Genomic DNA, 12321 nt, shown 5'->3' with positions numbered 1-12321 from the left:
GAGAAAGGGCAGAGGGAGTAGGAAGACAGAGTAGAGAGAAAGGAACGGTCCCTGGGGTGACAGTGTGGAGTCTGAGGAAGGACAGAGGGACCTGCAGTGACACAATAAGGACTGCTCATTTGGAAACAAGCAGTCAGTCGACTGTGCTGTTTGGGAAGCCGACAATCTCGTGTTCTTCTCTGAAGAAGAAAACATTTCCCCTTCTGGGAGCTGACCAAAAAGAACGAGCTCTGTGAGGTAGGGGGCTTATGGATCTCTGGGGAAACCAGGGACAGAGAAGAGCCGGGGCCTCAAAGTCAGGTGCTGGTCCCTCAAGAAGCCACGTCAGGGTTGGCATCAAGGAGTTCTTGGAGAGAGGGAGACTGAATAGGGCTTCTTCTTCAGGAGTCCTCCTGAAGGGGGCATAATCCATAACAGAAGGTAATAACTTAATACCTACAGTGAATATAACTTCATATCTACAGTGAAATATTTATATCAGTGAACAGATTCAAGAAGAAAGAAGAGTGGAGCATGAGGCCCAGCTTTTTGTAGCTGTCGTGACTTGTAGCTGCCTGCCTTTGTCCTTCCATGGTTCTGGGGCCTAGACAAATGTAGATTATCCTTTTCTAGTTCAACTTTTCAATGAGAAATTCTTGCCTGTTCAAAATTCCTTTTAAGAATCGTCATGTTCCAGTAGAAATATAGCAAAACAAATGCATCTGCAGTATTCATTGTACCTTAATGAATTTGTACCTATAAATGTATCTACAGTATTCATTGTACCTTAATACTGTTTTCTAGGAGTCACCTGTTTTGTAGGTCCTGGATAACAGTTCCAAAAGCACTTAGTCTCAATTTCAAAAAGGACTTAGACATGCAGGGGTCTAAGCTAGGTGTTCCCAAAGTTTCACCCCAAATATCAAAGGTTCTTTCATTTAGTATAAAATCCTTAATATAGTAAAGTACCATTTCTTAACAGTGAGGGGGATCAGATTATCCATCTCCTGTATCTTTAAATGAATACTTAGTGTTTTACTGGAAGATATGCTATAATCAAACATAACTATATTAAGCACCATACTACTGGACAAATGACCTGTACAGGCAGTCAAGCTAAATGATGTAATTGTCCTTTCTGGCCTTAAATTCTATGTCTGACTTCAGTGAAGACTTCTAAGTTATTTAGATGTCTATGAAAACTTTATTCATTAATTAAATTGCTGTGTATTCCCCAAGACACAATTTTGTGGCTTTTATGGATGGTATACAAGAAAGTGATATAAAGCTATCCAAGTGAAACAGAAACCACCACCATACTGGAATCAAAACTGAATTGTTGGAGCCTGAAACCAGCTCAGTCCAGAGAGATTCTGGAGTCTACAAACTGAAGGTTTTTACAATAGCTTACAAGTAACAGCTTGTAAGTATTATTTGGCTGAGAGGTCTTATTGGATTCACTGATTCTACCTTTATGTTAGTGAATCTTCTGAAGTTTATCAGACTGATAGGGTGAAATCCTGGTCCTGCTAAATTCAGTGACAAAACACCTTTTATGTCAAGGGAGCCATGATTTCACCCCTGCTCAGGAGTGCAGTCTGTTCAATCTTTCAAACTAAAGTTTGAAAAACAAAGAGGCTTTGTATACAGTGTAGGTTTTGATCCTATTTGATTGAAGCCAGTGGCTTAAAATCCCATTAACTGCAAAGATTCAGGATCATGCCAACTAAAAAATTATAAACCGGGGGTGGTAGAGCTTATAAATGCTGTAGCCTGAGTTCATTGGAGTTTATAAACCCTGAACTCTTCAGAACAGGATATAGTAATGACACATCATGGATTGCTCACTCACACTTGGACCAGACATCCTCTGCCAGACCATTCCTTTAACATTGAAGGTAGAAGGAGGAGGTAGTGAGCCATGGTAGTCTGAAGTTACGCAGAAGGCAGGGCAGAGTGGCACCTTATAGACTAACTTGTTCAGAGAGCTTTCATAGGCTACAGTCTACTTTGTCTGATGCTAAACAAGAGAGATCCCATGATCACTTGCCTCTGAAGAGAAGTTTAGCAACGCAGCTTCCCTGAGTTTGGGGATAGTCTTGAACAACTACCTTAAAAAAAATCTCTCTATCAGGACAGCACAACTGTGTACTTCAGGGTAAAGTCCAGGTACCATGTTTATGGACACAAATAAGCACCTAGTAGAACCGAATTACTTGAAGTCTGTACAAATGATCAAGGCTAGTAATTAGAACAGGCTCAGAGTTCCCCCAAAAGATTATTAGTAGGTTCGCCAGAATTTGATTTTTTTTTAATAAGTTTTGATGGCTAAAATAGGTTTTTATTATTAAGCATTTATTTTATTTTTTAGCCATTTAAATTTTCAGAATTGCGTGAAATTAGGAGTGTGGAGGCAGACAATTTAGTTATGAAAATATACTGTTAAAAGGTTTTATAAATCACATGTCAAAATATAAAAAATAAATATCCATAAATCAAGAAAGAATACCTGCTTTTTAAATAATTCTGTTAATTTAGTAGTACATTTGTACTGTGGAAGGAGGCTTATCAGGGGATTCCTGGCTGTCAGATGCCACTGAATTCCCCAAGACTCGTACTGTGCTGGGAGGAAGCAGTTGCCCTGCCTGGAGCAGGAAGCAGCTCCCCTCAACCTCTTAGGAGGTGAGCCCCACCTGGTGGGTACCAATGGAGGGGTGGCCCAGCCCTTCGACCGCCATGGCCTCCTGCGCCTCTAGGCAGTGTGCAGGCAGTAGCTGGACCTGAGGAGCACCCCCATGTGCTCTGCCCTGAGCATGCAGGGCATGGGCCAAGCTCAGCAGGAGTCTGGCACCCAATCCCTGCCTGGGATCTAGGCAGAGTGAGCGGCCAGCAGCACCAGGCTCCTGGCTGCCAACAGCCCTGGCCCTCAGTGGCAGACCCCTGCAGCAGCATCCCCCACTCTAGGCTCTGTCACCAGTAGCTGACATCCGACTAGCCTCCCCACCCAGAATGGCTCCCAGCACCTGTAACAGCTGTCCAAGCTCCCCCCACCTGCAGTAGCAACCATGTGTGTATGTGCGCACACATGCGCAGCACCCTGTGTCCTGGATTTCCTTATCCCGCCCTGGATTTTTCTTTTCTTCCGTCCCCTTTTTATGAATTTTGATTATTACCAATGGGGATATTTTTGTCAGTCTGTGAGTGTGAGGTGAAATTGACATTTATCGACATTTAGCAATAAAAATAAAATCCTGCAAAGCCTAATTATTAGGCACTAGTCCTCAGGGAAACTGAACAAATAAAAGAATTAGAAGTTTCTAGGTTCTGAAGATTTTGAAACTTATTATTATTATTGTGGAAGCTATTATTATTGCAGAAAACATTGCACAAACTTCTTAGAAGATTTTTGCAAGAGTAGAAAATATTTCATTAGTTAATCTCATAGTTTCAGAATGCCTTGGCAGACTATTATGAAATGACATCCCAAAAACAGCCTTGGGCATAAAAATAACCATGGGATGTTTCAGACAGAATACGTTTTCAGGGGGTGGAGCTCTAGCAAAAACTGAGGTTGGAATGGAAATCTGGTCATGGTCTTAATCAAGGAGAGACAATTTCAGTTTGCATTAAATAGAAAATATGTTAGAATTTCCAAATATATTGTTAGCATAATTCTCTTGATACACATACTAATGACCTGCTGATCTTACCTTCCACAGCTTATTTGAAGATGGGAGATTTCTATTACTATGGATACCAGAACCAGTCCAAAGATCTTGAGATGTCAGTGCGGATGTATGCACAAGCTGCGCTAGAGGGAGATTCACAGGTATGTTAGAGCAGTTATAAAAAAAACCCAAAACATTCTTGAAGCACAAGTGCTGGAATTAACTATGAGTACCTAAGGAACCAGTTACTCTTCTTGATTACTCACATACAGCCAATAAAATGGAAATTCTAATTTATTTTAAGTTATTGTCAAATTCTAGAGCAAGGGGAGGCAACCCCCAGCATATCTGCTAGAATGTGTTATGTGAGGGCATTTTCACTGGCATGCGAACCTTGAGTTGGAGAGCTGTGAGGGGCCTGCTCGTTGTGGCAGTGCAGCCCTGGCCCCTTCCCTGCTGTCTGCCTCTGCACACATTCATCTGCCACCAGCAACAAGCCAGGCCAGGGTTCTGCAGAACCTAGTGCAGCCTCCCCGTTGGGTGCTGCAAACAGCCTAGGCTCCTTGATGGGTGACAGGGACCTGCCCAGAGCCCAGGTCAGCTGCTGCAGGCAGCCAGGAGGCTGCAAGTGGCTGCACTGAGTATGCAGAGCCCCGGCCTGGCTTGTTGCTGGTGGCGGGTGCATGTACACCTCAGGGCGGACAGCAGGAAAGGGGCTGGAGCTGTGCTGCCACAACAAAGATCAGGCCCTTCACACCTCCTCCACCATCCGCCCCTAGCACATCAACATCTTACAAGTCAAGCTTGCAGGTGTTTTTGTCACTCTGCCCAAAAACTTGCCTACCCCTGATGTAGGGTTTGCTGTTTTACAATAAGGAAAGACAAATGCTAAATCAATGGTGATATTTTAAGAGCTAATGATGAAGGTACCAATCTTTTGTGGCAGTGAAGATGCACTCTATATAACTACAATCAAGCCTGTAGCCAGATCTGCCAGAGAAAAAGTTGTTTTTTCTCCTTAAGGGACTGCAAGGAAGTCTCCAGCCAGTTTTTAATAACAGTCCTGATTGGGAACCTTTGGGCATTTATACGTGTGCTTTGGGGGAGGTGCTTTAATTAGTGCAGCTCCTAGAGCTGTGCTAATTAAAAGCACCTGGAGATTCATGTGTATCAGTGTCCCCACGCTGAAAAATGGTGGCAGGGTGCTTTTAATTAGAGCTCGTTGAACAATCAGTGAGTTTAAAGCCCCCTGCCACCATTTTTTAGCATGGGGATGCTGATACATATGACACTGGAGGCTGCTGGAGCACGTTAATTTCTGCGCTCCAGCAGACTCGATTAATTGAGTTTTCTCTGATGCGCTGGAATTACAGTGCATCCAAGCAGGCTTCCTGCACATGTATAGGAGCCCTTAGATACTGTTGCAGTACCTATACATATTATTACTATTAATAATAGGGGGGTATTTTCCTTGAATTCACCAGATTTTTCTTTGGAATTAATTCACAAATCACAAAAACTTCAGTTTATGCATCATCATATACTGCCAAGATGTTCCAGATCACATTATCAAAGGCATTCAGTAATTTACTACAGGATGCCCAGATGTGAAGTTAGCCATGTCATTCCCTTCTGTCCTGTTGGTTACAGATACTGGCAGGCTTCAACCTCAGGAGGAAGACACCTAGGCTGACAGAGACCATGAACTTTTTTGAGTATTCTGTTCTCAGTTCCTCATAGCAGATCTCAGGTGTGATACTTTGCTGTCCTCATGCAGTGCATGGAAGTACCACTGACAGCAGAGAAATTCTTACACGTGAGCTAAGCAGAGCTACCTGAGTTGGGATCCACACTGAGGATCTGAGAACAAGTTACCAAGGCTTGTAGTAACTAATAGTGAAAATGTGAAAGAAAAACCAAAGCTGCAATTGCTTCCACATGAGCTGACCCTTGTGCCTCTACAGTGTGCATTGAAATCAGAGATCTGCCTGAGTAGATGTAATGGTAAGATTGTGGCCAAAGCTATATGGCTTTCAGGTGCACAGTTGCAATTTGCACTGAATTCAGAAGGGTTAAATGGGAATAAGTGGGAGCAGAGTTTAGTCCAGTTCTGTTTTCAGTTTCTACTACTGAATGTCTGTAGTAGATGACACTTACCAGCATGATGAAATCTTCATGTGTTATTGTATTCAGCAGGCATCTAGAAATGCTAGTTTCTGGGAAATCACAACAAAAGAATGTTTTTTTCATGTAAATACACTATTCATATGACTACATACTTGTATGGAGGGAAGGAGCTTATGGTTATTCAGCAAAGATCATAAAATCATACTGCTCTAGGGTTTGAAGAGGCTATTGTAAATGTTTACATGCTGTTCAGTAGCTGAATCAAATTTCAGTGGTACAGGACTGGGCCCTCCCTGTGTTCATCTTTATTTATGTATTATGTATATATTTCATTTGTAGGGATTCTTTAATTTGGCCCTCCTCATGGAAGAGGGCAAATCCATACCACCTCACATTCTAGATCACTTAGAAATTGACAGGACTCTTCGTTCAAATAACATTTCCATTCTTCAGCAGCTTTATCAAAGGTGAGTCTCTATTTTCTTTATGAATCAGCCTCTTGCATTTTCTATCTGAATAACATTTTCACTTGTTAGCACAAAAAGCTGGAGTTGTTATCCTTGCTCACCTGTATCATGTTTCGCAAGCTTCAATGCTCCACTCTCAAGAGTGTGTTCCTGCCAAACCAGGGAAGGGAGAGTATGTACGATGATTGCCTGTGATAGCAAGGGAAACAGGAGGCCTCTTCCTATCTCTTTGTTCCTAAACTAGACACCAGTATTTTGTATCTGCTATATTTGTCTCCATTGCCAAATCTGCAAAAGGCCAAAGTTGTTTCTTCCTCGTAAGGGGAATAGCATACATACCCAGGAGAAAAGAGGAGGCTATTAGATGAGCTGTTGCAGATATCTCTACATATTTCCTTTAAACACTTTCCAGCTCTTCAAATAAATTTGTTCAGCCCATCTCAGTCTTACATGTGCCAGACTTCAGTGAAAGCCCAAGGTTAGATCTTCAGTCAAAGGAGGGTTTGGGCTAGACATATCGATATACATCCTAAGCTCCATTTTCATAAGAAATAAAACACCTCTGTCCTCTCCTTGTACCCCATACTAAGCACATTAATCATGGTGCACATTCCCTGCTCCTCCTAACCTCCTTGACTTTCTCCATTTTCTTCTCTTACCTCAAGCAGGCCTCTCCCATAACTGTCAGCCTGGCTTCCCCCAGACCTGCTGGTTTCAGGATATGTCCCTCCAGGAGTGGGAGTAAGCGTGCCACAAATGGGCCTGATGAATGCCTTAACTGCTTAGTGGGGTGCAGGTTGTAGCTGTGTTGGTCTAAGCACATTGGCAGACAAAGTTCTTTGCGTAAATCTTTTATCTTTTATTAGACCAACTAAATAGTTGGAAAACAAAGTTTTTAGCAATCTTTTGGGTTTAAAAACCCTTCATAAGACTGAAGAAGCATCTGCAGTTGGTGTGTGCTCTTCCTGGACTCATTAATTGTTTAGTGGATTCACTAAGACCAGGTCAAAGCTCTCATATCAGCCAGTCCCAATCAAAGAATCAGGACAGTTCATCCCCTGAGGTTGCAGAAAAACAGGCACCATCTGCAGTGAGCCCAGATCATGCCCTGGGCCCAGCTTATCCTAATGAGGCAACCAGGGCAGGCAATCCCCTGAGGCCACAGGCGATAAACTCCACCTGCTTCAACTTTTGAAAACTAGGCCCAGCTTGCAGTACTCTGGGCAAAGACTTAGTTATTGTTCCTGACCTCCCTGTGCTTTACTGCTCCTTGTATTGGATCTCTGACCCAATCTCAGCTTTGGCTTTTGATTCTGGTTCAGACACTGGTATATCTCACTGGCTCTGAACTTTGGCATATCCTGACTGATTCTGGCTCTAATGTACCCCAGTTTGGCTCTGGTTCCTGATTCACCCTGACTCTGTGACACTGGTCAGGCCGCAGTTGGAGTACTGTGTCTGTTCTGGGTGCCACACTTCAAGAGGGATGTGGACAGCATCTAGAGGGTCCAGAGGAGGGCCACTCGCATGATCAGGGGGCAGTAGGGCAGACCCTACGAGTGGAGGCTATGGGACCTGAACCTGTTCAGCCTCCACAAGAGGAGGCTGAGAGGGAATCTGGTGCCTATCTACAAACTGGCCAGGGGGGACCAGCAGGCAATGGGAGAGTCCCTGTTCCCCTGAGCACTACCGGGAGTAACAAGGAATAACGGCCATAAGGTGACCGAGAGTAGATTCAAGCTGGATATCAGGAGGCACTACTTCACAGTCAGGGCAGCTAGGAACTGGAACCAATTTCCAAGGGAAGTTGTCCTTGCTTCTACCCTGGGGGTCTTTAAGAGGAGGCTAGATAATCACCTAGCCGGGGTCATTTGACCCCAGCATTCTTTCCTGCCCGTGGCAGGGGGTTGAACTTGATGATCTGCTCAGGTCCCTTCTGACCCTACCAACTATGAAACTATGACTTCAGCATCATCTTCTGGTTTGCCTTGACTCCCAGTTCCCTGGGAACCCAGCTCCTGGAATCGCCTGTGTATGAGTTGACCTTCCCCAACTGCCCACACACCAGTTCCTAAGAACTCACTCATATCCCTCAGAATGTGCAATCTGCAATCATTTACTTCATGGGTTTAGGCAGACTTTGAAGCTAAACTCTAGTGTCAGGACCCCAGGGCTTGAACCCAGGTCTTCCAGCACCATCAAGCATCCAGCTGGGTGCTGGATCTAGCCCAGTCTGAGCCTTCCTGCAAGGTTCCCAATAGAAGATTATGTGATCCAATAGAGCCACCAGGCCCTAGTGGGAGGGCTATAAAACCCTTTGACTTGCTGCAGGGCCTAGCTCTTGCAAAAGTGCTCATGCTCCTGTTTTCATTGTTGTGGATCTCTGTGCCTGACTGCAGTACTCTCACTTCTTTCGTGGACCTCCTGGTTCTGAAACCCTGTCTTGCTCCTGTCTTATGTCTACCTTGACCTCTTTCTGCTGTGTCCTGCTCCTGTCTCGCCTCTGCCTTGCATCCTCATCTCATGGATTCCTCATCTCCAGACCTCTGGCCTTGCCTTGACCATGTACTTACTTGATCCCCTGACATGAACCATTGGATTCAGACTGATACACTGGTACTGTGACCCTCATCTTGGCTTCTGGACCAACATTATTGTAGCCTCTCAGTTTCTGAGCCCTGATCCCCCTGCATCTGGGTCATAACCATGCCATTTGGATATACCTTTTATTGCACTGGATAAATGGATGCTGAAGATACTGGAAGAGGGTTATACAATTTGGTTCCTTTCTTCCACCCCTTCTGCCTTCTTTCCCCTCCCTGCAACCTACATGTCCACTTCCATGCCTTTTCAGGATATCACCTATCACAGTATCTTAGGGTCAAAGATGACTTTTAGCACAAGTCTACTGCAAAGGACCCAAGTCCCCCTACTTGCCTCAGGAATTTAGTCTCTGTGGGCACGTCTACACATGTACACTTACTGTGCAGTAATTTAGGTTATTATTATTGCATGGTAACTATGGTGACTTGCACCAATTTGGGAATAAATTTTCTACCTACATGATGCAGGTATCAAATTTATGTCCAAGTAGTTACTGTGCAGTAGCACATATGTAGATGTGTTACTGCGCAGCAACACTGTGTGTGTGTGGATCAACTTGGGACTAACTTTATTCCCAAGTCAGTCTGCACACAATGTTACTGCACTGTAATGCCTGTATGTGTAGATGCCAGCTTAAAAACTGTGTATTGCTCAGTAAGTTACTGCACAGTAAATGCACATGTAGACGAGCCCTGTTTGTAGTCAGAATTCATTTAAGACAGCAAGGTGAAAACAGTCATCTTTATTTAGGCAACTGGCTGATTAAAGTCCCATCAGAAAAAGGCCTCTCCAAAGACATAGTTCCATCTTCATAGTTCTACATGTTCCATCTTCCAGGAATTAGAACTAGTGATAAATAAGAAAACTCTTCTGCAACCTAGATGAAGGATTCTCGTTATAAGACCAGCTCTCAGTTCTCTAGAGATCAGGGTCATGGAAATGCTTCATCAGAATATCACTGAGAAAGTAATGTCCTTTCATGTCTCATGGTTTCAAGCCACTTATGTCACACAATATGCTTAGTGCAGATTGAGAAGTCTGCAACACTGGCTGGCTTTACAAACAAACACAGACATTACTCGCTTGTAACTCATGTTGGGAGTTGGACTAGATGATCTTGTGAGGTCCTGTTTAGCACTGCTTTCCTATGTTTGTACAGGAGACCCTCGCCATTCGCAGGGGATATGTTCCAGAAATCCCTGCAAATGGCAAAATCCGCGAATACTGACGGGGCTCCCTGTCAGACCCCACAGCCGCCCCCTGCTCCCCCCCTATTGTTCGCGGGGCTCCCCTGCAGTGCCTGGGGACTGACTCCTTTCCCTGAGCACTGCCACGGCTGCTGCCGGGAGAGAAAATGCCGCCGCTGGCTCCCCTCCATGTCCCTGATGCTCGCTCTCCGCCTGCCTTCCGGCTCTGCCCTCCCCTGCAAGTATTTGAATCCGTGAATCTGGAGTTTGCGAATGGTGAGGGTTTCCTATATTATGTTCACAAAGCCCATGTCTACATGAGACACTAACTGCACAGTAGCCCATGACTACCATGCAGTAGTGTCTCCTGGCAGAAAGCATGACACAATACTACTGTGCAGTAGTCTCAGGCTCCTGCAGTCAGTGTCACAAAAAAGCTGTTTAGCAACACTACTGCACAGTAACTCCAGTTACCATGCAGTCAGTTAGTACTTGTTTATACAATTGTTTATATAACTGTGTATACAAGTACTAAATGACTGTGCAGTAATGACTATGCAGTCAGCATCTCGTGCAGATGCGGCCAGAGTTGATCACTTTCAAGAAAGATACTGCTGTTCCTTCTGTGATGGACTCAACATTGCAGTGTTTCAAGAGAAGCAGTTTTCAATTCTCTACCTCCTTTGGGAACAATCACTTTATTTCTCACACTGCAAAATAGTCTGAAACTTGGCAAATATGTAAGGAAGGTTGGGTTAGTGGCTAATAGACTGAAATAAGTATTCTTATTCCTGCTCTGCCCTTTAAATTACTGTGTGACCTAACATAAGATTCTGAGGGGCAACACTACCATCCTTTCTTATAATAATCCATAAGTATTTTTCCTGGGTTACATGTTCATTGTAGTTAGACTGGGCTCTTACTCATCATGCTTTGAGATTCTCAGATGCTGCTAACTATTACCTGTCCCTCTTACCTAAGTCAGGTGAATCAACCTTTGAGTTAAAAGGATAGGATTCACTTTCACTTGGGTAACCTGGCCACTTTGAAGTGAGGATAATACAGGCTCATATATGGGCAGCATATCACTGTAGTGTTGGTAGTCTTTCACTGCTTTCACACAGTTCATTCTGGTTGTCCAAAAGGATGGAAGGATTCTCTAAAGCAGCAATCAGCAGCATTTTTTAGCAGTGAGCCAGAATGACTCAGCTCAGGTGCAAGGCTCTAGGACCCAGCCATTGCTGCTTCTGGTTGTGACCCAGGCACAGCTCTCCACCATCTAGCTGTGGTGCAGGCAAGGTTCCTAGCCATGGCATGGAGGAAGCTCCCTACCACCTGGCCAAACAAAGTTCCCCACTGCCAGAATGCTTTGAAAGCTGCTAAGCTCTATGGGCTGGATATAAAGGCTCCATGGGATGGATTCAGCCTATGGACTATAGGGATGGATATAAAGGCTCCATGGGATGGATTCAGCCTATGTGCCAACCCATGTCACAACCCTAAGTTGTAAAGCATAACTTAGTCTGAGTAAAAGTAAGGTTCATTTTACTCTTATATAGGCTAATTTATACCTTACTTTAGGGCACTGTTTCTCAACCCATGGTTCACAATCCAAAAGTGGGTCACAAGAATATTTGAAAGGGTCACAAGCAAGTCCCAGAAAAGCATGGGGAAAGCATGGGTTTCACCTTGCAGGCTGGCAGCATTCCAGCCAGCAAGGGGCTGCTTGGGGTGATTGGAGGCAGTGGGCACATGTGCACACACATATGGCTGGCATGCAGCCAGGCAGGGTCATGGGAGCAGCTCCAACAACTGGATGCAGGTAAGTGTATAGGGAGCTGGGGTTGGAGGTCCAGGGCTTGGGGACTGTCCAGGAGGCTCTGTGTTTGTGTGGAGGGAATGGGTGTGTGAGGCGGTGGTAGGGGCCAGCCAGTACTGGGGGAAGGTGGCTGGTCACCAAGGCTGTGGCAGGGCAGGAGAGGTGGGAGAGGAAGGTGCCTGCCCCTTCAGTGGGGCTTCCCTTCAGTGGGCTGAGGGGGTGGTCTTTCAGGGGAAGCAGGGAGCTGTGCGGGTGAGCCGGTGGCACCGGGGCTGGTGCCCATACTTGCAGGGGCAGGGCAGCTGGGAGACGATGCTTGGAGGGTGGGAAGGGCCATGACCAGGCTACTTGGTGTCATGCCAGAAGGCCTCCCCTCCTCCTCCTTCCAGCCCATGCTGGGGCCAGATTAGCTTCACTGCCACCCACGTGAGCCAGAGCTGCTGCAGCCACCGTGCTCTGGCCCGGACAGG

The 12321-nt window shown here is 45.1% G+C and overlaps 1 protein-coding gene across 1 annotated transcript in view; it reads left to right on the top strand.

Moving 5' to 3' along the window:
* SEL1L3 (SEL1L family member 3) overlaps positions 1 to 12321 on the top strand; it is a 77484-nt gene that overhangs the window by 51534 nt on the left and 13629 nt on the right. Inside the window, exons 20-21 of the mRNA XM_019526566.1 lie at positions 3699 to 3808; positions 6114 to 6241. Of these exons, the coding sequence (XP_019382111.1) occupies positions 3699 to 3808; positions 6114 to 6241 (238 nt within the window). The remainder of the gene's footprint in view (positions 1 to 3698; positions 3809 to 6113; positions 6242 to 12321) is intronic.

Source organism: Gavialis gangeticus, unplaced genomic scaffold (genome assembly GCF_001723915.1).
Source record: "Gavialis gangeticus isolate Ggan-Ray unplaced genomic scaffold, GavGan_comp1, whole genome shotgun sequence".
NCBI classification, from domain to species: Eukaryota; Metazoa; Chordata; order Crocodylia; family Gavialidae; genus Gavialis; species Gavialis gangeticus.
Note: the sequence above shows the minus strand (reverse complement) of the source record. Positions and strands in the feature narration are given on the sequence as shown.